The sequence below is a fragment of the Pteronotus mesoamericanus genome, unplaced genomic scaffold (assembly GCF_021234165.1).
Source record: "Pteronotus mesoamericanus isolate MK-2021 breed Mesoamerican mustached bat unplaced genomic scaffold, CSHL_Meso_final contig_68, whole genome shotgun sequence".
Taxonomy (NCBI): Eukaryota; Metazoa; Chordata; class Mammalia; order Chiroptera; family Mormoopidae; genus Pteronotus; species Pteronotus mesoamericanus.
Window position 1 is genome coordinate 30500120 of NW_026555234.1, and position 23802 is coordinate 30523921.

At 43.4% G+C, this 23802-nt stretch overlaps 1 protein-coding gene across 1 annotated transcript in view; it reads left to right on the plus strand.

The window, feature by feature from the left end:
* Nucleotides 1-9759: 9759 nt before the first annotated feature.
* CWH43 (cell wall biogenesis 43 C-terminal homolog) overlaps nt 9760-23802 on the plus strand; it is a 42788-nt gene continuing 28745 nt past the window's right edge. The window contains exons 1-6 of the mRNA XM_054582271.1: nt 9760-9802; nt 11246-11437; nt 15122-15242; nt 15609-15763; nt 18100-18301; nt 22255-22343. Coding sequence (XP_054438246.1) covers nt 9760-9802; nt 11246-11437; nt 15122-15242; nt 15609-15763; nt 18100-18301; nt 22255-22343 — 802 coding nt within the window. The remainder of the gene's footprint in view (nt 9803-11245; nt 11438-15121; nt 15243-15608; nt 15764-18099; nt 18302-22254; nt 22344-23802) is intronic.

Below are 23802 nucleotides of genomic sequence, written 5' to 3' on the forward strand. Positions count from 1 at the left end.
ATGTCTGCCTACACCACCATCTGTGTTTTCAATGGATAAAAATCCCAATTAAACTGGCTTAGGCCAAAGGAAGGATTTATTGACAAACCATGGGAAGGGCATGCATGCAGCTGGGTCTTAGAAACAAATAGAATGAGGGACTTGAATGCTGCCAAGACTCTTCATCTTTCTTCTCTACCTTCTCTTTATGTAATATTTATTTTATTCCTATTTTTCTCAATGCATTCCACTTTCTTCCACAGGATGGGAAACATACAGTGTTTCCCCTGCCTTATATTATTACATAGTCTCCACTACCAATGAAGCTAAAAGCCACCAACATGAACAAAGTCCCCCTGGAAGACAACCAGGCCAAACTTCAAAAACCATGATTGATCTGTGTGGTGGGTTTTCTTCAGTGTATATGATGATGTTGAGCTTCAAATATAGTCTAACCTATAAAACAGAAGTGTTGGTTGGTGGCAGCAACAATTCAAAGATATAAAAGTCATAAATATTAAAAGCCATGTTTACTTCATACCATGTGTTCAGAATCTAATAATAGTAATGATGCAGCCATAGAGGTACAATAAAATCTATGGGCTGCATCATGGAAATGAGGTTAAAAACAAAAATATACTAGGATAGAGCGTTAATGTCATTGTAAGACTAAGTTCTGATCAATGGCCTGTGAGGGGAAGCAGTGTGTGCGACTTCTGGAAACTGTCCTTCCAAGGTGTTCTTTCTTCTTCCCTTTTCTTATTCTTAGTTAAAACGGGGATTGGAAGCCTGCAGTTGATGTTATCTTGAATCATGAAGCCAAATCTTCCTGTTGAGGATGGTGAGACACTAGATAGAAAGAGCTTGCATTCCCGACGACTGTGAAGCCCTCCGAGCAGCCCGGGAGTACGTAGGCCAACATTTCTGTGAGAGAGACATCACATTAATCTTGTTCAGGCCACTGTTATTTCAGAATTGCTGTCACACATGGGCAAACCTTAGGATGAATAATTGCACTAAGGTATTTCCTGTTGTAATAATTTCTCAGTCTCAGTGGATTATACTGACAGGATAATGGCACTTGTAGCCTCAGGAAAAACACAATACAGAAACCCTTAGTTCCTGTGTGCTCGTTCTCAGGAAGCCGCTGGAGTGAACCAATTAAGAGACAGACATGGAATCCTGGAAAGAGGGAACTCAGCACAGGAGAGAGACAAATGCAATTCTTCAAATAGCGCTGAAGACAAACTCCAGGTCAACAGCTCCCCAGCAGCCTGGAGGGCAACCTGTGCAGCCCGGAGCAGGAAGCAGGACTCCAGCGGGGACAGGGAGCTGGCAGAGGCCTCACGGGTTTGACTCTGAGGAGGTTTCGTAGCTCTGGAGGATAGCTTCGGAATGGACTTGTGATTGTCACAGGTAAGTGAATGAAAAAAATAATTCAATTATAAACGAAAGAGGGCACAAAAATTGTATCAGAAATAAAATATGATTACAGTATTTGGCATGGCTTGGCAGTGATATAATCGCAACACAGTAAAGGTACTACTGACTTAGTAAAGTTTTGTGAATTAACAGAAGCCACTATAGTGGATGGAAGAAGGAAAGAGGCGGGTGTGCGTGTGTGTCTATGTGTGTAGAGAGAAGAGATTTGAAAACCCATCTTCTACAATTAAAAAAAATCAATAATGTCTAACTTTTTATAAGAAATGGAAGTAAGTGCAAAAGAAACAGCTAAGGAGTTGAAACCAGTTGTCTCTGGGGAATGGGGAGCAAGAACAGGGAGGGAAAGATGTTTTGTCCTTATCCTGTGACTCTTAAAACTGTGATAAGAATAAAAATTAAATGAATGAAATAAAGAAGCTATTTGACTAAGTTCCTTGGAGAGATTCAATTGAATGCAAAAACATTGGGAAAAAATAGGAGCAGGGAGGACATCATTAGGGAGAATTAGTCTGCAAAACAAAATCCTAGTTTAAAATGATTCATGCACCTTTGTCTTTGTTATCAACCAAAAAGAAGCAATGTGTTCATTCATTCACTCATTTATTCAGTTGCCAAGAAATATCTATTGATGGCTTGGTATATGCTGCGGCCCATCCTGAGTGATGGGGCTACCAAGACCGACATAGTGCTCGCCTCCCAGAGTTTCCACTCTGGTCTTGTGCTTCTTACTCTGTTCACTACGAAGTAACTATAGCATTGCTATTTTCTCAGAGCCTACTCTGGACCAGCCATCTTTTACATAGTGACACAAATCCTCACAATGACTCCACAAAGGAGGTTTTACAGACAAGGAAGCAGAGGTTTAGAAAAGTTAAGACACTTGCCCAGTTTTGCTGGAAGGCTGGAGTCAAGATTTGAACCCAGGAGAGATTGACTCAACCACCCATTCTCCTTCCATCACCTTCCCAGACGCTCTCACAGCAGTTAGTGAGGAGAGCAGCTCCCATTCATCCAAGGCCTGTTACGCACCAGGCACTGGGCCAAGTGCTTTACATGCTTTTACACTTATTTGCTTGGATATACATCTAAGGAGTCTATTTCCTCCTTTGGTGCTGAAAATGCCAGTCGCTTGCTCCCGCAGGCTTTCTTGCAGCAGGGGCATGTGGTCTAATCTCCATCAATCAGATTTTGACTCAGGAGCCAGTAATGTCAAAGGAAAAAGCAGGAGCACCCCTTTGGCAGCATGGGGGTGTGCCACTCAGCTCTTCCTCCAAGAAGAACAATTGTGAGAAGTGCAATTAAACAACAGTCTTTGGCTTCCACGGCACCATTCATTCCATGTACCTTCCCTAACCAGGCAGCTCCCTTCAGTGAGTGGGCCCAGGGCCAGGTCAGGTGCGGGCTGCTCTTCTCCAATGCAGTAGACTGGAAGAGGCTCCCATTCTGCCTGGCCAAGACTTTCGCAGGGGTCGCTGCTGTTTGAGGTTCTTTGTACCCAAGCCCCTTCCCTGTCTCTTTCACGGGGGTCAGACCCACATCCTGGTCTGCAGGCTCTCCCCCTCCTCCTGCCCCCTCTTCCGTTGTCTTTCACGGGAATTTTCCTCACAAATCTCTTCTCCTTCTCATCCTGTCTTGATGTCAACTTCCCGAGGGGCCTAAACTGACCTGCCCTCTCTGGAAGCAAGGTCTGGGGGTACTGGTGGCTTTGATGCTGGGGACGGACCAGTTGCATGATGGTTGTATTCCTGGCAGTGGAGCAAAGTGTGGCTTTCGGTGCTCAGTGCCGGGCAGGTTCTCTCCTCAGGTACAGCACGGTGTTGGCTATTGTTCTTGAAAGTTTAGCCAGGGGCTAATCCGTGGGCTTGAAATGCAGGTTGGTTTATCTCCAAGGCCCACCCTTAATAGGTGAGTCATGTTCCCCATTGTTCCTGTTCAAAAAAGAACATGGTGATTTCACTTGTAACTTTAGTTGAAAATCTGACAGAAAAGCCTGGGAGTGGAGGAAACTGGATCCCAGCTTGTACTGATTTCCCTAGGTGGTGTTTACTGAACAAATATTCTGCAGTGGCAGCATGACAATTCCTAGAGGAGAAATCAGTTGAAATACCACGCTCGCATTTTGTAACCTGATTATTTCAACTTTTCTCTTTCCTGTGCCCAGAGGGGCATAGGATGAATGCTCAGTGGAATCCTCTTTAACTTTTATGCTCCCTTAACCTCTACACAAGAAACTGGATATGGGCTTTTTGGTTTGGGCAATGCTAGTTTTGTATGAATAAACCTCAATATTTCAGTGGCTTAATCACACATAACAGTTCAAGGTCAGTGTTTGCAGTCAACGGGCCAGCTTTCCTCCTTGGAGTGATTCAAGGACCTAAGTTTCCTTCCTCTTGTGGCTCAGCCTTTTCTTAAGGCCTCATTATCACACCAGAAAAGGAGAGAAGGAGAGAGAAGCGGCACTTTTAAACCTCCTCGTCTGACAGACACACACATCACTTGGCCATTCCCCATTGGTGAGGGATCCCTTGGGGATGGCAGGGGCTGAGAAACGCAGCCCCTGCTTGGCAGCTCCTTCCCAGTAACAACTCTGTTCTGCGGACAGTGGAGGACAAGTAGGACTGTTTGGTAGACAGCTAACCTTCTCTGCTCTTGGGAGCTCTCACTTTTTGTCCATTCAAGGAAAGAAACTTACCTGTCCAAAGTAGAGAGAGGCAGGTAAAGTGCACTCCTCTGTTTCTCCATAGTCACAAGTTGAAGTCTGATAATCTTAAGCAATATCTAGCATCTTGGCCCTGGCCAGTGGTGGCTCAGTGGGTTGGGTATCATCCTATAAACTGAAAGGTCACAGGTTCAATTCCAGGTCAGGGCACATGCCTAGGTGACAGGTTTCGTCCCCAGACAGAGCATGTGCAAGAGGCAGTCCATTGATGTTTTTCTCTCTCACATCGATGTTTCTCTTTCTCCCTTTCTTCCTCCCTTTCTCTCTCTCTAGAATCAATAAAAGAAAAAAATAATAAATCCAGGATCTTGAAGACTAGCTAAAATAGAGCCGAGGACCACAAGCTTTTTAGAGAAGTTCATTACTTCTTTCATTTTGTTGGAGACATGGAAACTCCTTTGGATGAACTGTATGGCAAAAGAAAAAGAAAAGTGTTCCTGTGTGTGTATGTATGTATGTATGTATGTATTTATTTATATTTTATTTTTAGGTTGGGAGCCTATTTACTTGAGTATTACCATAAAGAAAGCAACCTAAATATCCATCAAAAGGGGAATGGTTCAGTAAATTACATATAACCATGTTATGAAATAATATTTAGCCATAGAGTGTCACTTTGCAGATCCTTTATTGCTGTGAGAAAATATTCTCCATGTATCAATGTTAGGCAAAAAAAAAAAAAAAAAAAAAAAAAAAAAGGGCAGATAGTCAAAGATAATAATGAAATACCTGTTAATGAACTGCTAATTAAAATAAAAAGGACAAAACTATACTATACATGCTTATAAAAAGGGGAGCTGTAATAGATTGCATTAGTGTTCATAAATGCTTCCTGCCTCTTTTGAATGGGCACTGCTCCATCGAGGTCAGTCTGACTTCCTGTTTGCTGAGTGTGAATAGAAGGCTTGTGGTCTTCCATGACTCCTGCCTGTAGAGGCTGCTCCTTCATTCTGAGCCCCAGGTTCATGAAGGTGGGGCACGGCTGCAGCAGACCCACCATAGATGTGTCATGGGGGTGAGAAATAAACATCTGTCATCAGAAAATGCAAACTTGGCTTATCCTAAAGTGGTACAGGTGCTTTTTAAAAAATTAATGCATATCATCGAGAGCTTGAAGTGACCCAAAGGGGTTTCTTTTTATTTCAGCTCTTCAAAGAAAACCACTTCTGTTGTTTCGCTAGGCCAGAAGATCTTTATTGTACCACAGAAGTATTATCTCATATTAGAGAGTCTGATCTTTTGATAAAATGAAAAATAGTCTCAGCATGTTCTGACTGAGCTTGATGTGTTCATGCTCCAGGAAATAAGGGAGGAAGACAGAAGCAGTAGGCAGTGCTATAATGGGCTCCATTCATCTCCATGTAAAACAGGAATGCAAATGGCATCGTGAGGTCAAAGAAGAGATTCCGACAAAAATGAGAAAACCATGCCTTTTGGAATTAAATTAAAACCAGACAGATTGCAAATATTAAAATCCAGGTAGCTCCAGTGAATTTACATATGATGGACAGATACATTCACAGAGCAGCTCAAACTGAAGTATGCTGTTATCAGTTATACAGTAACTCACATCCTCTGTGTAGTGAGTAAAAATTATACAGTACCAATGGTTACATAGCAATGAAATTGAACAGAGAGCAAGATAATTAAAAGTTTGCCCTGGCTGGTGTGGCTCAGTGGACTGAGTGCCAGCTTGAGAACCAAAGGGTTGCTGGTTCAATTCCCAGTCAGGGTACATGCCTTCGTTGCAGGCTGGGTCCCTGGTGTGGGGTGTGATTTAATTGATGTTTCTCTCCTTCTCTTTTTCCCTTCCTTCCCTTCCCTCTAAAAATACATTTTAAAAAAAGATAATTAAAAGTTCCAGCTAGCGCTGTTGGTTGGGCTTTGTTCTGCAAACTGAAAGGTCACTGGTTCAATTCCCGGTCAGGGCACATGCTTGGGTTGCACATTTGGTCTCTATTTGGGGTTGTACAGAAGGCAGTCAACCAGTGTTTTCTCACTCACACTGGTGTTTCTCTCTTTGTCCTTCTCCCTCCCTTCCCCTCTCTCTAAAATAAAAAATAAAGATAAAATGTATTAAAACAAGCTCAAATGAACATTCTATTTGACTTAAGACATTTGACAATGAAACTAAAAGCAGCTTCATAATTAACCAGCTAGCAGAACAATAATTCAGACTGAACAAGCTATTGTATATAGGGAAGGATCAGGAATTGTGATAAATTTTCCCACAATGTGCCACAGAGGGGCAAAACAGTAAATCAAAAAAATTTTTGTGAACACTATTGAAACATTATTATACCTTTGTAGAAGGGGGGAAAAAAGTCTGGTGAAATCCCCCCTACCTTACTAAGTGCGATTCTTGTCTCTGCAGTTGGAAAAAAATAAAAATGAATTAGGGAAAGCAATTAAAGTAATCTCAGGATGGAGAGGCTATTGATGTAATTGCCAAATGTGCTTACCTACCATATGCTTAGCCCAAAGCCAAACATTATGAGGGGTATACAGATGATAATGCAAGTCACTGTTTACTGAACACTTGCAAATATCATAGGTGATGTGCTCAGTGCCTCAGTACTTGATCTACTTAAACCTCAAAATGACACCATGTATAAAGTAGGTTTTTATAGTAAAGACAGACAGCTGCTCACCACAACTTGGTTTCTTTTCTTTCTGGGCGCACAACTAGATTACATTTTTTCCAGACTCCCTTGAAATCAGCTGTGATCTATGTGCACAAGGGAAGAAAAATAAAACACCAAGACTAAAAACTGAGCTCTGAGTGGAAGAGAAAACACACTGCCTCCTTAGGAGAAGTAAAGCTTTTCCTAGCACTTAGCTTGGAAAGGGACAAACTTTACAGAGCACCTACTAGGCACACACAGTAATGAAATAGACGCTTTTTAATATGGATGCGCAGAAAATAAACCTATGTGGGCAAAGATGAAGCAAAATGCAGTGTCTTATGCTTGTAGTTGCTAAAGTCTTTCACACATTGAAGGATGCCTGATACTAAATGACTATAACCCAGATAAAACATTTTTACAAAATATGACTAGAATGAGTTGCATTTTAAAACTGCCTTATTGAGATATGATTCATACACCATATAATTTAACATGAACAATGCAGTGTTTCTTAAATATGTGCACAGAGTAGTTGTGCAACCATGGCTACAATCTAATTTTAGATTTTTATCCCTCCTGAAAGAAAGTACATGCCTACTAATTCCTTTTCTCTTACCACCTGTTCCCATAACCCTAAGCAACCACTAATATGGTTTAGGCCACTATAAATTTGCCTATTCAGAACATTTTATATTAATGAATCATACAATAATGATTTATTTTGTGACTGCCTTCTTTCACTTAGCACAGTGTTTGCAAGGTTAATACATGTTGTAGCATATGTCAGTACTTCACTGCTTTTTATTGCTGAATAATATTCTATTATATGGCTGTATCATAATTTCTTTACCCATTCATCAATTGTTGCATATTTGGGTTGTTTCTACTTTTTGGCTATTATGAATAATGCTTCTATAAACATTTGCGCACAAATTATGTGTTTTCATTTCTCTTGGGTATACATATACCTATGAGTAGAATTGTCAGGTCATATGGTAACTCTTTTCACCATTTGAGAAAACTACCATACTGTTTTTCTAAAGTTGCTATACTATTTTACATTCCTACTACCAATGTTGAAGGGTTCACTTTCTCCACACCCTTGTCAACACTTGTTATTATCTAACTTTTTTATTATAACCATCTTAGCAAGTGTGAAGTCGTTTCTCATTGTGCTTTGATTTGCTTCTCCTAATGAAACGACACTGAATATCTTTTCCTGTGCTTATTGGTTACTTACATGTGTTCTTAGGACAAAGTTCTACCAAATCTTTTGTTCATCTTTAAATTGGGTTGTCTTTTAATTATTGAGTTGTAATTTTGTCTGAGTGTGTGTGTGTTTGCATATTCTGGATACCAGTTCCCTACCAGATGTTATGGCTTGAAAATATTTTTTTCCATTCTGTGCACTGTCTTTTCACTTTCTTGATGGTGTCCATTGAAGCACAAAAGCTTTTAACCTGATGAAGTCCCATGTATCTATTATCTTTTGTTATTTGTGGTTTTGATGTTGTATCTAAGACTCCATTGCCTAAATGAAGAGCTTGAGGATTTACTTCTATGTTTTCTTCTAAGGGTTTTATAGTTTTATCCCTCATATTTAGGTTTTGATCTATTTTGAGTTAATTTTTGTATGTGATGTGAGATAGAGGTCCTCCTTTATTCCTTTTTATGTAGGTATTCAGTTGTTATAGAACCATCTGTTGGAAAGACTATCCTTTTCTCCATGTAATTGTCTTAGGAAGCTTATTGAAAATCACTTGACCCTAAATGAGAGGGTTTATTTTTGGATTCTCAGTTCTATTCCATTGATCCATAACTTTATGTTGTGACAAAGTACTAGTAAGCAATTAAGTTATTTGGAACTCTTTGCTCAAAACTTCCCTGGACTTTGAGCAATAATTGTCCTTACGTGATTCTTGCACTTGTAGGCAACCCATCACTATTCAATTTCAGAGTAAACTTTTCACAAGTGATAAACGATAAACTTTCTCCCAAATTTAAGGCGAATAAAATTAAAATGCTTTGAGAAGGTTCTAAAAACATTGAAGACATTCTGGGGTGTGGTAATATTTGAGCGAGAATAGTTGTCTCGTTCACTGGCTCCATTGTTAATTAGAATTGGCTCTCACTTTCTTCTTAGGAATGGGCACTCTCAAGCATTATTCATAAAGCTGAGGAGGGTAGTGTCCACTCGGACCCGTTTTTTCTCCCCTAAGCAAGTGCTGCAAAGTCTCTAAAAGCCACTGAAAATCCTGTAGGTTCTAGAATATTTTGGCCACCTTTCCAGAATGCAATTTGTTCACTACCGAAGCCGCAAAGGAGTAGCGCAGGCAGGTGGCTTCTCCCTGGAGCCCGCTCGCTTTCGGGGTGTCACCCAAGCCTTAAGAACGTCAAGGTCCTGTTCACACTTGCTCGCCGAATGCTCCAGAGCCCACGTTTACAGGCTGCCCCTTTTAAGTCTCCAGCCTCCCCTTTGCTATCTCCTCGCAACGCAGCCCGGTGGGCCCTATTTAAACCAGGGCACCACTGCCTTAGTCGCACTAGTTTCGGGCCTCCTGTGCGCTGGCAGCGCTCCATCTCGGGGTTGCTCTGGGAGCCGTCGGGACTACCTGGTTCTTGCCCGACGGCGAAGCTTGTACGCACGTCCCCTGCAGTGTGCAGTCGCTTTGGCAGCGAAGCAGCGCAGCGAAAGCGGCGCAGGGACGCGAGGTGACCGTGACAGTGGCAGCGGAGCGCGCACAGGCGGGACAGGCCCAGCGGGCTGGACTGGGTGTGGCGGGGCGGAGGCTGCTGCCTCACCCAAGCCTGGGCTCGCCCCCGGTGCTGGCGGGCGGCGGCGGACTCGGCTGGGGCGGGTGGGAGGGTGGGGGACGTGGGGTGCTGACGCTGGGCCCGGGAGGACGCGGGGCAGTCGGGGGTGCAGGGCGTGCACTGCGGAGCTGATCCGCGCTGCTGCTTTCCTAGATCGCGCCGCTCAGCGCCGCGGCCATGCGCTCGCTGTGGAGAGAGATCCTCCTGGAGACCCTTCTGGGTAAGCTGAGGTCGCCCTGGATGCGTGCTGGCGGTGCCCGCTGGCCCCGGCCCTGCCCTAAGCCGCAGCTCTCGGCTGGGTTGGCTGGGTTCCTTCAGGAAGAAAAGCGCACTCGGTGCCCAGAATAGAGATGTTTATCGTCTCCTGGGAGCTTCAGCTACCGCAGCGGGGTAGGGGGTGGGGGAGGAAGACCTAGACTGAGGTTCCAAAGCTGAGGCGCCTTCGGAGACGGCGCCTCCCGAGTTCCCACGCCAGCCTGGGATGGCTCCCAAGGCGCACGAATTCTCCACGTGTCCGCCTTGAAGTCGCACGGCTGATACCGACCCCCAGCCCCCTCTTCCGCCCGAGACCTTTATGTTTAACTTTATAAAATTCAGTACCAAGCTTTAATTTTCAGAAGGAAAGGGGCACGCGTTCCCCCCGCCCCACCGGCCGTGGGCGCGCACACTCGGCCGTAGCTGCTGCCGGCGGAGGCTGGGCATTTGGGCGTGGGGCGAAAGGCATCGAGCTCGAGTCCCGTGTGCTCACTTAGCAGCTTTACAAAAAATCCCAAGAACATTTACTGGTTAATTCTGTTGCAGCTGTGTGATTAAAATCAGAATTCCTAGACAAACGTCGGGGAGACTGCTAGCATCTGGCGGGTCCTTATGAAACAAGCGTTCCTCGGGCCGCGGAGGGGGGCCTGCCTGAGAACTCACTTTCCGGGAGGGCCCACTTTCCCGGCTCAGCCTGTGTCTCCGGAGTAAGGCCACGTAAAGCGATCGACTATGAGCACCTAGGGCGCTTGGTATTCCTTGTACTTGATCTCATTTAATCCGAACAACTCCAAGGTGGCTGAAAGTGCATTTTTGCTGATTAAATTGTCAGAGATGAAAGTGGGTCAGGTCGGGGTATGCCACTACGGCAGACTGTTTCCTAAGGGTTGGGTGTAAACTAGTTTACTCTCAAGAAAATGATGGTTAACTAACCGGCCTGCCGTTGATCTGCCTTTGAGGGTAGTCTGGACTTGGAGGGGCGAGGCTGCTCCTTGTTGCTTTTGGTAGTTTTCAGGTGTCTGGTTCTAGAAGTCAACTGGGGTAAGGAAGTGTTATCAGTCAAGGTCCTGTCAGGAAACCAAATTCAACCTGAGTGTTCCAAATGAAGGGGCTTTACTGAAGGGATGACCTCTGGGGGTGTGAACAAGGTTAAAGGGACCAATGGCAGGGGTGGTGTCCAGGGAACCGCAGCTGCAGCCGGAGCCGGAGCCGTTCTCCACCTGGCCCACAGGCGAAGGAAGGGATTCCCTTCCTGGACGCCAGGTAAGGCCTGAGCTGTGCGGGAGGCCGGCCGGTTGCCGCAGTTGTATTGGGGAGGCGGGGCTCCTGTTTGAAACAGTGGCTAAGTGAACACTTGGCCTTTCTCTGAAAATTCTTTATTTTTTTAACTTTTAAAAAACTTTCCTAGGATATGTTTCTTGGTCCCTCTGGCATGACCTGGCTCCGATGATTTATTACTTTCCTCTGCAAACACTGGAACTCACTGGGCTGGAAGGGTTTGGCGTAGCGTTTCTTTCTCCGATATTTCTAACAACTACGTCTCTCTGGAAATTGGTTAACAAGAAGTGGATGCTAACCCTGCTGCGGGTGATTACTGTTGGTAAGATTTAAAACTATTTCTTTTAGGGTGTTTTTTTTTTTTTTACTTACAAATCAAGTGAAAATGTGTAGACTGTTTCTTTTTATTCTAAATGGTTAAAATTTTAAAAAAGACTTCTCTCTCTTACTACTACTTGAGAAAAGTTTTAGTAAAATTGGAAGAATAGACCAAAAGCCAATGTATTTTATGTTTCTAACTTTTCTATCATATTGGAAAAGCCTAAAAATCACTGAAATGAGGAAGGAAAAGGAACCTTGGTAAACAGGTCAACTCTTGAACATATTGTATTTTTTTCCCAAATATGACACAAAACTCAGAAACCATTAAAAATTGTTAAATGATATTGCATAAAAACGTGAAAATTATGCATGATGAAAACCATAGTCAGCAAAGGCAAACAACAACTTAGGGGAAAAAATGGCAGCTCTTTCAGTCAAAGGGCTAATTTCCTTAATATACGGGTTTTTCACAAATCAATAATAAAAAAGGACCAACAACTCAATAAAAAGAAAAGGGGGCAAAGTAAACCATCAGTTTACTGGAAAAGAAATATAATTGGTTCTTAAAAAATACTAAAATGCATAGAATACAAATTATACTCACAATATATTTATACATAGTTTTACTTATTGGATTGGCAAAAAACACAATGCAGTAACACTGTATTGTATGGATGGAAGTTAGGCACTCATCCATTGCTGGTGGGAATGCAATTCGGCAAACTTCTGCAGAGGATAATTTAGCAGTACTTATCAAAATTACAAGTGTGTACATACTCTTTCACCCAGCAATTCCACTTCTAGCAATATATCTTACAGTTATACTCACATATGTGTAAAATGACAAAAATGCAAGGTTATTTAATGATTGCAGCAATATTTTAATAACAAGATTGGGAATAACCTAAATGTCTTCTATATGGGATAAATTAAATTCTGGTTATGAAACTTGGACTTTTATGGAACATTTTGCATCTATAAAAAGAATGAGAACTTTTATTTATGTAATGAAATGGAATGTTCTTCAAAATATACTAAGTGAGAAAAAGGAAGCACTACAGGCTCTGCAGAATACTAACATTTGTGTAAAAAAAGGTTGGATGAACATTTATCTAGTATTTAATTGAACATGCATTAAATAGCTTTAGAAGGATTTAAAAAAAATCTGATAGCATTTTAGTTGCTTCCAGGGTGAAAGATATGGTATATAGAGACAGGTATGAAAGGGAAACTTTGCATTATATACCTCTTATACCTTCTGACTTTGAGACTGTTACATTGTTAAAAAATAGCAATTAAAAAACACTTTAAATGTACTCTTACTATCACTAACAATTGAGCATATTGATATTAGCAGATTTTGAGAGACCCTGATGAAATAGTGGTAGTAAAAAAGTAAGGGGGTGAGACCATGGAGAAGAGGTTAAAAAAAAAGAAAACCCCACCAGACCCCCATCTGATTGAATGCATAGCTGCAGACCTGGATGTCTTGCCCCTTTGCTAGAATACAGTTGATTTCTCTGAGTTTTCCCAGTGGCGTCTGTTTATGAACCATGCTGTGTATTTCTTCTGCCTGGAAACAGTCAGTTGACTTATTTTCAGAAACACTGATAGGAATTGCTAGGAATTTGCCTTCTGCTTTTTTATGCATCAGTCCCCAGAGAAGGCAGAACACAGTTAGTGCAGTAAGTTCTAGGGCTACCCGCCAAGGTTTAGAGTTCTGGTTTTTGAAGAGCTTGGGCTCAGAAAGAACAGTGGTCAAGGCCGCTGAAAAACGCACCCTTTACAAAAATGGTGCCATAGGAATGGAAAGACATGTCAAATGACCGTGGAATTTTCTGTCCCAGAAATAATGGAAATGAAGCTTTCTATCCTAAATTGATTATATAGTAACTGAGTTCAACTGCCATTGGCTTACAGTATCCTTCTGTGAATTATTATGGCCTGCGTGTTACAAGTTTTATTTTCTTATTTCCCTCTGTGCTTAAATTTCCTGTAAGATTAAAAAATAATTAATAGAATTTCAAAAATTCTTACTTTTCAATTACAGTTGACATTCAGTATTATGTTAGTTTCAGGTGTACAGCATAGGGTTAGACATTTATGTAATTCACAGAGTGATTCCCCCGTAAGTCTTGCACCCGCCTGACATAACGTATAGTTACTGCACTATTACCCACTGCCCTTCCTAAGCTGCGCAAGTTTCACTTTCTCATCACACTCCCAGGTTGGCTTTTATGGGGGTGATCTCATCATCACTGGCACCTTTTTGTTGCTTTGGCTCAGGGTTGTCTTACCTACAAAGCCACTGTCTGAGCTGTTCCTGGACAATTTTTTATTATTTAATTTCAGCTGTGGCCAGGAACTTCTGGTGGCTATAAGAGATGTGATATTAAATAATTTGGGGGTGGGGGTGGTATTTGGGATGCTTTCTATTGTTCCCCTTTCACCTCCTTTCTCCATGTGACTCATCACCTTGGGTAGAGGTAGGACTATATTTGAGAAGGTGGAGGAGTGACTCGAGTTGAGGGTGAAGAAGGCAGTTTCTGCCAGATACTCTTCCAGGTAATCATTTGGCTTTGCTGACGCTAAACAGAAGCTGAGGTAAGCCATGATTTTTCTTAAAACTCCCTTTAGATGCTTTTTGAGGAAATAAAACAACTTCATTAAAGAGTCCTAAGGTGTTCTTATGTAACTACAGAGAAGAGCTGAGTGTTACGTGCTGTCTTACCTCTGGCACCTCAGATATTTAAGGTTAATTACTGTGAAGTTACCTATTGAATCAATTCATACTCCTAATGATTAAGGTTATTTTTGACCCTAAAGATTGTGACTGTATAGAATGGCTGTAATAAAAAAAGATAGACAGTAACAAGTGTTGGCAAGGATGAGAAGAAATTGGAACACTCACACATTGCTGGTGGGACTGTAAAATGGTGCTGTTGCTTTGGAAACAGTTCAGCAGTTCATAAAAATGTTGTCCTGTGACCCATCAACCCCATTCCTTGGTATACAACCAAGAAAAGTGCAAACACGTTCACATAAGACCTTGCACACAAATGTCCATAGCAGCCTTATGTATAATAACCCCAAATTGGAAATAACCCAAATGCCTATCAACTGATGAATGGATAAACACAATTCAGTACATCCATGCAATGAAATATTATTCAGCCATAAAAAGGAATGAAAAAGGTTGAGACATGCTACAACATGGATGAACCTTGAACACATTATGCTAAGTGAAAGAAGCCAGTGACAGAAGGCTACATCTTATATGATTCATTTATATGAAATTTCCAGAATAGAAAAAATTCATATAGGCAGGAAGTAGATGAGTGATTGCTCGGGGGAGGAGTAGAAGAAAAAGGAGTGAGCAATAACAGGTATGGGTTTCTTCTTGGGGTGATGGAAATATTCTGGAATCAGATAGTGGTAATAATAACACCGCTTTGTGACTACATTAAAAACCATGAAATTGTACACATTGACATGGTAAATTTTATGGCATGAATGCTATCCCAATAAAATTTTTAAAAGTATTTATATACACATGCAATAATACATTAACTCTTATCTTCCCAAGTAGAAAAATGATATCAGACACAGTAGTTAGGAAATGCAGAAGACTGAGTACCAGTGCATGATTGTCAGAGATACTTAGTTCTCCTTATTTTGTCTATAGGCAGCATAGCCTCCTTCCAGGCTCCAAATGCCAAACTCCGGCTAGTGGTCCTTGCACTTGGTGTGTCTTCTTCACTGATAGTGCAAGCTGTGACGTGGTGGACAGGAAGTGGTTTGCAAAGGTACGTTCATATCCTATGCACCTATAGATAAATAAGCGTAGTGATCAATTACCAAAGGGGAAGTTGGGACCAAGAGTTCCAGGTTATAGTATTTACCTTCCACCTGGCCTTGTAGAAATCTCCTTTTTTCCCCTTTTCACAAAATCCAGACACAAATAACTGCCCTCAGTCTTAATGTTTTGAGAATGAAGGAATTTTGACAAGTTGCCTAGGGAATGGGCTAGATAAAGGCTAAGTCATATATATTGCTGCAAATTAGCAACCAGACTATTTCACATACTCATCCTATGAAACTAGAAAATCCATGATGGGTATAGTTCATTGAAATTGCATAACGAGCCATTAAAAATTCTTTTGCACTTACAGGTACCTCAGAATCTGGGGATTCATTTTAGGACAGATTCTTCTTCTTGTTCTCCGCATATGGTACACCTCACTAAACCCAATCTGGAGTTATCAGTTGTCCAACAGAGTGATACTGACGTTAAGTGCCATAGCCACACTTGATCGCATTTCCACAGGTAAGGGTATGTCCAATTGATTTAGGGATTTTCTCTCTTGCATAATCTGACCTGAAAGTAACATATCTTGGAAAGGTAAAATAGTCCTTCCGTACTCTTTCTCTATTTCAACCTTTTTTCCCTCCGAAATACTAACAGGTGCAGTCAGTAGACTGTTACCTAAGCAGAAGGCACCTTACCCTTGCTAGCACATGGTGCGAAAATAAAAAGCTGTCTCTGGCTTGAATCACTGTGGAGAGGGAGGTTAGACGAGGCCCCATGCTCCCAGTGGGATTTCAGCCTTTGTCTTTCTCTTCTTCCCCTTGGACAGAGCTTTCCAGGGTGAGATCCTTCATCCCTCCTCCTCCGACCCCAGTATATCTCTCACATAATGGAAAGAGACTTTGCTTGGAGTGATGGGCGCATGAGGCAGTGTGCAGATGCTTTACTGAGTTGTAACTTTGTATGGTTTCACTTGAAACCTGTATGGTTTTGTGAAACCAATGTCATCCCTATAAATTCCATTAAAAAAAAAAAAAGAAGTTATTTGTGAGCTAAAGGTGTGGGAACTATCTGGGCTTTTTATTTTCAGGAGTCTGACGATACTTAAACTCTAAATCTGAAACTTGAAAAGAAAGGAAAATCTTGTTCATTCACACCACCATTGAAATCACCTGTTTCTCTCTGGAACCAACTTTCTCGGAGACAGACATATACCCACCTTGGATGTTTGCTTTATATGCTAACTTGACACCTTCTGAAAAGAAGGGAGAAGTGTTACAAGATTCTAATTAATTTGTTCCTGGCTTTTTGTGTCACTCTCAATGAGTCACTGTTCTTTTGTAAATACAAGGAGAAATCTCTCAGATTCATGGAAGTTTAGAGGATTTTGGCTCACCATGAACAAAGTGCTTGTATAATCCCCCTTTGGCCTCAATTTTGGCATGAGTTGGGGCTAGTGAGAATAGAGAAATATACAAAGCAAATTCATCAAGTGAACTTAATATTAGTTAGAAAATCTAGAGCTTGGTTTAGTGCCCTAAAATATGTTTTATGTTTTATAAAACACTAACGTCTAAAAGTGGAAACTCAGGCAGCAAACTTCACAGGTACAACCTGATAAAAATCTGAACTTCAGGGTATCCTTTACATTTCCTGACTTGGGTTTTCTTCTTTCTCGCCTCTGTTTTAAATTGATGTGACCCAGTTGTGGGTCCCTTCCTGCTTTTTCCCCTGTGCTCACATCTATGTAACTCCAGACTCCTCACCAGCTTCCCAGGACAGCTGATCATACCAGGCATTTTCTGTAGTTTCATTGACTCTTTGCTCGGTCCTGGGGGAAGGCTCATCCACCATAATGCAGGGAATATTACTCAGCACATTTAGCTTAGGTATTTGTCTTCTCCAAAGACTGTCAGCTTAGCCTCTAGGCCTCAACCTAGCCTCTGTGCACCACCGTCTCCTTCATCCCCGTAGCCTTCAGCTCTGCTCCTCCTTCCTCTGACTCTCTGTTGGCAGAACGGCTTTCCTCTTGTGCAGTCAGGCTGCGGGCCCCTAGGGAGCCCTTCTAGCTAGCAAAGAGCTTCCCAGTGTCATAAAGCATCTGCCCAACAGGCTCTCTACTCCAACAAAGAAATCCTGCCAGCATTTCCTCCACTGGTTACATTTTTGCGTGGTAAGTCATTTATGTAATGAGTTGAGGCCCGTGGGTGAGACAGTCCCAGAAATAGCCCAGCGAAGAACGCAGGTGCTGGAGCCGGAGAGCCGAAGCTCAGACCCTGGTTTCTCTTAAGTCACTTGTTCTCTCTTTAGGTTTTAGTTTTCCAATTTGTAAAATAAGATGAGTAATAGAGCCAATTTCATGACATTGTTGTGAAGATTAAATGAGCTCAAAAAGAGGCTTGGAATAGGGCTTAGCATACAGTTAGTGCTCAGTCAATGCACTGTAATAGCTCTGGGTACGCGGGCTTAGACGGCAGCCCCGTTCTTTTGCAGAGAAGCAGCCTGGTGCACTGGAAACACTCCACTCATTTGCTTCCTGACCTGCATTGCTTCCCTGAACATACTATTCACCCTTCCTACCTCTATTTTTGCTTCCACTGTTAAGTTCATACAAAGCAAGCCTATGCCCACTTTCAGGATGCTTTGTTCTCCTTAAGCGATCCCTGACCTAGCCTGCCGAGAATCATCCCTCCCACCGCCCAGCGCCCCGCAGGCTCTGCTTTGCATTGTGGTCGCAGGTCTCATCCCGCTTCTAAGGTGAGCTCCTTGAAGCCAGGTACCGCCTCTTGCCAGAAGTCTGTTAACTGGAGAGGGTACATTTCCATGTAACTGACCTTTTCCCCTCTTCATTCTAGACGGCGACTGCAGTAAACCTGAGGGAAAGAAGAGCAGCGAGGCGGCCACGGGCATGGCCCGCAGGCCTCACTGGCTGTTGGCAGGGGCTGCCTTTGGCAGTCTCGTGTTCCTCACGCACTGGATCTTCGGAGAGGTCTCCCTTGTTTCCAGATGGGCAGTGAGTGGGCATCCTCACCCAGGGCCAGATCCCAACCCATTTGGGTGAGTTTGGAAATCGGCTGTTATGGTTGAAGAAACAAATAAATTCTTTGTGGAACAGTTAGACGTGTGCCAGCCAGGTATCTCCTAGACTACTTTCTTTAGAGAGCAGATACCTTGCATGAGCTTATTGTGTGCTTTGGAGACGGAGGGGCCAGAGGGCATTTGCCCTGGTGCTGGCGGATTGCTGCAGGGTCACTGAGGGAGGCTGAGGACTGAGCACAGCTAACGAGGAGGTTCTGGGTGCTCCTGCATGGGCATCCTGAGGCTCTGAGGCATCCCCACATAGAAAACTGTTCTCAGTGCCTGGGATGACGTGGCACTGCCTGGCCATTTCCTCCAGGCACTCCCCCCCCCCATTAGAGTTACGGGAATTTGGTAGGACAAAACCAGAGAGCCCTTGTGAGGGACTGGGTTGGCAGCCTGTGTGTAGATCTTTATTCTCTGCAAAGGACAGAAGCTCTGGGAGACCTCTGCATCCTCGGGTACCTTGAGGCCTGCTCCAACCATGGGGCTGCCGCGGAGCTGGTTGTCTTGAGCTTAAGTGCTTGCTGCTCCACATGCTTGGTCCTTATTAACCCTCTCTGTGCTTTCCCTGACACCTCTTTTCCCCAGTGGCGAGGCCCCGCCCTTAATGTTAAATGATTGGAGGGACCTTAAAAACATCTGCCTCAGATATCTGCTTTCTCCTAAAGTGCTGAAGTCCCCACATTTGGACACATGCCACTGCCTGTTGGATCTTTCCCCAGCACACATCTGGGCCTAACCCACAGGTGTCTCAAGCTCAGCATGCCCACATCTGGACTCAGTAGTTCCTCGTGCCCAAACATGTTCTTCCTCCACCATGCCTTGTTAGCTCTGCCAGGTCATCCTAGGATTCTGAGTCTTCCTCATTTTCTGCATCTAAATGGGCATTAAGTCCAGTTGATTCCACTACTTCTCTGAAAGAATCTATCCCTTCCTCCCTGTTGGCAACTGTATCCACCTTAGTGGAGTCCTCATCCTCTTTCGCCCAAGCTTCGCTGTTGTCTTCTAATGGTCTCTCTTCAGCATGGCGTTCTCCACACTGCCCCAGAGTGATCTCTCTACAACACAAATCTGACTCTATCACTCTCTTGCTTTAAACCTTTCAGGGCTTTTTTCCCTCCCATGCCAGGTTGCATGAGACAAGGTCTGCACATCCCCCGCTCCCACGCCCCCCTCACCCTGCCCCCAGCCAATGCCTTTACTTTTATAAATGTGTCCTACCTTTTGCCCATGCTTCACCTGGACTGACATCACTTTCAGGTCCTCAGCCCTACGCGACTGTTCCCAACCTTTCTTCTAAATGTAAGTGCTCTTCCCTCAGCCTGGGCTGCCTTTTCCACCTTGATATCCTGGCAAGCTCTTACATACCCTTTAAAACCCAGCTTAGCCCTGGCTGGTGTGGCCCAGTGGGTTGGGCGCTGGCCTGTGAACGGCGGGGTTACTGGTTCGATTCCTGGTCAGGGCACATACTTGGGTTGTGGGTTGGGTCCCCAGTGGGAGGTGCGCAAGAGGCAACCACGCATTGATGTTTCTCTCCCTTTCTTTCTCCCTCCTTTCTCCTCTGTCTAGAAATAAATAAGTAAAATATTTAAAAAAAAAACAACAACAAGAAACCCAGCTCAGGCATCTCCTCTGTGAACTCTTCCCTGATTATCCCCAGGATTCCTTTATGCCACATACAACCTTGAATCTCCACCCTTACATCTTTTATTATTATTCTATATTACAATCTGATGTCTTTCTTTCTTTTGAGACATCATGCTCCTTGCAGGCAGGGAATGAGAACAGGAACTAATATTTATGACTCACTCGATGTTGGGCACTGAGCTGGGACTTCTACAAATGCTGTCTCATTCAGTGTGTCAGCTTCTCCTATCGTGAATATGCCAGCACATATGGGAGGAGGAGAGAAAAGGAAAAAAGGCCAAGAGGAGGAGGAGAGAGAAAGAGGAGTTTATTCTCATGTTTAAAGCTTTGATTCCAAAGTTCTCTATGAAAACAAGCTTGAGTTGTGTGAAAGAGCAAAGAAAGAAGTGGACCGGCAACCCGAGGCCAGGCCTGAGGGCTCGCATCCTGGAGGGCCGACAGCAGCTCCCCATTCCACGTTGGGTCAGTCACGTTACTCCCCTGGCCCTGTTTTCTCACTGCAAAATGACGGTTTTCTTCTCAGACACTTTGTACTTCTGTGTGTTGGGGCAAGACATTGAAGATGAAGATGCAACTCGTAAGACCAGCATCCCCGAACTGTGTTCTATGGAACAGTGATTTCTTGAGATGTGACTAGGTCCTCTGAGAGGGGGAGAAAAGAAGTCTTCTAGGTCAGATAGGTTTAGGACACACTGCATTTCAGATTCCTTTCTTTGTGCTTCACAGGCACACTAGGATATTAGAGACTCTTGGGAGTTTCTTACACTTATTGGAACATGGCATTCCTTTTTCAAAACACCTGTTAACATTTCATAAAACTGGTGTTTCTCAGAACTCTGTTGGAGAAATGTCGCATCATCGCCTGTGACCATTACCATAAGAATTGCTTTCTAAAATAGACTAGATTTTACTTAAGGGCATGGGTCATTCATAAGTTTTGATGGGATAGAAAGGTGAGAGATGAGACAAAGGGGTGAAGAGAGGCTCAGAGGGTGCAGAAGGGATTTGGGGAAACTGAAGATTCGTGCAGACCATGGACCCTGGGAAGAGGAAGAGGAGCAGAATGGATTGTGCCTTAGTAACATGTTCCGGTTTCCCATCAGCCCACCCTGAGCCTCCCAACCCTGTTACTCTCCTAGAGTGCTTTCCACTTTCTGATATCTGCACTGTTAGTTAATGGTGTTCATGGTCTGTCCCCTCCCCTGCACTGGAATGTGAGCCCTAGGGAGGAAAGAGATCTTTTTGTTCACTGATGTGTCCCTAGCCCCTAAAAGAGAGTCTGGTGCATAGTAGATCCCCATAAACATTTGCTGTTGAGTTGGGGATAGAAGAAGATCAACAGTGTCCTCCATAGCCTGTTGACATGCCTGGTCTCTCTAGGGACCCAGGACAATCCTTAGCCTTAGAACATGGGGGCAGGCAGGAGAGCGGCTGGGAGCCTCGCTCCAGAGCCCAGCGCCTTTTTAGGATTCTCATTCCTACGTGCACTGCTGTGCGTGGCCTCAGCAGGTTACTTAAGTGCTCTTTCCCCCAGCATCCTCCTCTGCACAATGGGGGTGATAATAGCATTTACCTTGCAGACTCAGGGGGATTAAATGAGCTAGTGAAATTAAATGTGGAAATCTGAGAGCAGTGCCTACTCCGTAGTAAGTGCTATGTTTTTTAGTTTAATTTATATTATGGCTACTTGATTGAGCGCCATGTCCTTGCTATTATTGCTGCTGGATTTCCCCGTAAAAGTTTAGTTAAATTCTTCTTTTCCTCCTCCTACAAGTTTTTGCCAAAGTAGCAGAAGAATCAAATAGTGTGTGGTTATTTTAAAACACACAGCTAACAATTACTTTTCAAACTGACACAGGTCCCAGGAAGGGAGAGCTTGCTGTTCAAGGCAGAAAAGAAAGAGAAGAGGCAAACTAAATGGAAATGATTCCCAATGACTTTTTATTTTTGTTTTTGGCAGAGTCATTTAAAATGAGTCACATGGCCAGTATAGACTATAATTTAATAGTCTGAGAAAACTCAATTACTTTATTTACAGTTTTACACTGAGCATAAGAAAGTGCAGATTTATTTCAGGTCAGACTTGCTACTACTTCAGTGTTCTGAATGTATGCAAGTATAATACTGGTTCCCATGGGCTCTCAATATCTCACTGGTTGTTTCACACTGATATTATCTTGTGGGTGTACCTAGAGGTAGGAGATATTTCTTTTTTATATATGGGGCAATGAAATATTAATAATGTCAGAAGTCTTATAGCATGTCTTTTTTTTCCCCCCCAGAGGTGCAATTCTGCTGGGTTTGGTGAGCGGATTGATACTTTCGACTTGTTCATGGTTCCCAGGCACCAGTTTCATCTGGTGGGTTACAGGTAGGTGGAGTTTACCTGCATGTATGCCAGCCATTCAGCTGCGTTGTCCAAGATCTCACACTTGCAAGCATGCGCACCAAGACTGGAAGTAGATGACTGAGACAGCCGTACAAACGTGCGCTGTTGCCAAGCAGGTTATTACGTAGAGCCAAGTGCAGCCCCTGTGACCCAGATGTCACCATGATCGCCAGTGACAATGGGCTGCAGGTTTCGCTCCCTCCTGTTTCATTTCCCCTCTCCCCCTGTAGCTGTCTAACTCTGACCTGACCATGTGGACATCTCTCTCATCTCCCAATCGACTCACCTAAGACATATGTCAGGTGCCTTCAGATTTGCCGACGGTCTGAGGAGATGGACGGTTGCACATGCCCGGTGGACAGACCGCCGCTGCTCTCCAAGATGACTTGCTGCCCTACTTTGCAGGAACGCTCTCCTTTGGGGCTCCATAGTGAAGCTCCATCTCCATGTCTCGTTTACACGCAGTAGTTACTTCCTCACCCCTCTACCCAGCCTTGGGGTCCCTGTTGGCTTATTCAAAGGCTTGGACATCTCCTCCCTTTAAAATCACAGAATATTGATGAAGCTAGAATACTTCAGGAGCATTCTACTGCTCTTCATATGACTGAATTAGGCTGCTCTTCCCTTAAAAAGACAGACATGGTTATAGTCAGTTTTAGTGTTAAATAAAAAAATCCCCCACTCTGCGGGTTGCTCAGTTAACGATGGCCAGGTCCTCATCCTCCTGGAGCTGTGAGAGCAAAATGTCACAGTCACGTTAAGTTGTTTTTGTTTGCTTGTGTGTTCTCTGGGAGGCATTCTCTGGTGGGGTCTGCGGAAGTTTGCATGTACGTTGGAGTAACCTTTCTTCTTGTTAGAGAGATGCCTCATGAGATTCTTCAGGAAGAGGGCCAGATAACTTTGCTAATGCTGCATTTGCAGTGGACATTTATGGCTTCTTAATCCATATGCAAATGGAAAAGGAACACGGAATACAAGTTTGTTAAGCATTTATATCATGCCTTTGCTCATGGAATAGAAGCAAAATGCTTATGGGGCAGGCAATTAGCAGCTTCATTTTAGATGTGGGAGAAATGAGGTCCACAGATATATCAACTATTAAAGAATAGAAAAGTTGGGACTTACTGGGTTGTTATGCTCATACTTACTTCCCCAGATAAGCAAGGTCATACCCATGAGAGTCAAATCTAATCTAGTGGGGGGTCTCACTGGGATATTAAATGGTCATTTAAAAGACTCTTGGGGCAAACAGGTTCAAGGTTTCTAATCGGCTCTTTGCTGTAGACAGGAGAGCAGGGCCATAATCACAAGCTTCATCTACCTCTTTCATCACCTACTCGCCTGAAATAAATTGGAGTTCACACTTAATTATCTAGAGATGGTGCCCACTTTTCACTGATTTATCCCTGGAAATCACATTAAAAAGCAGAGTGTAGAAAAA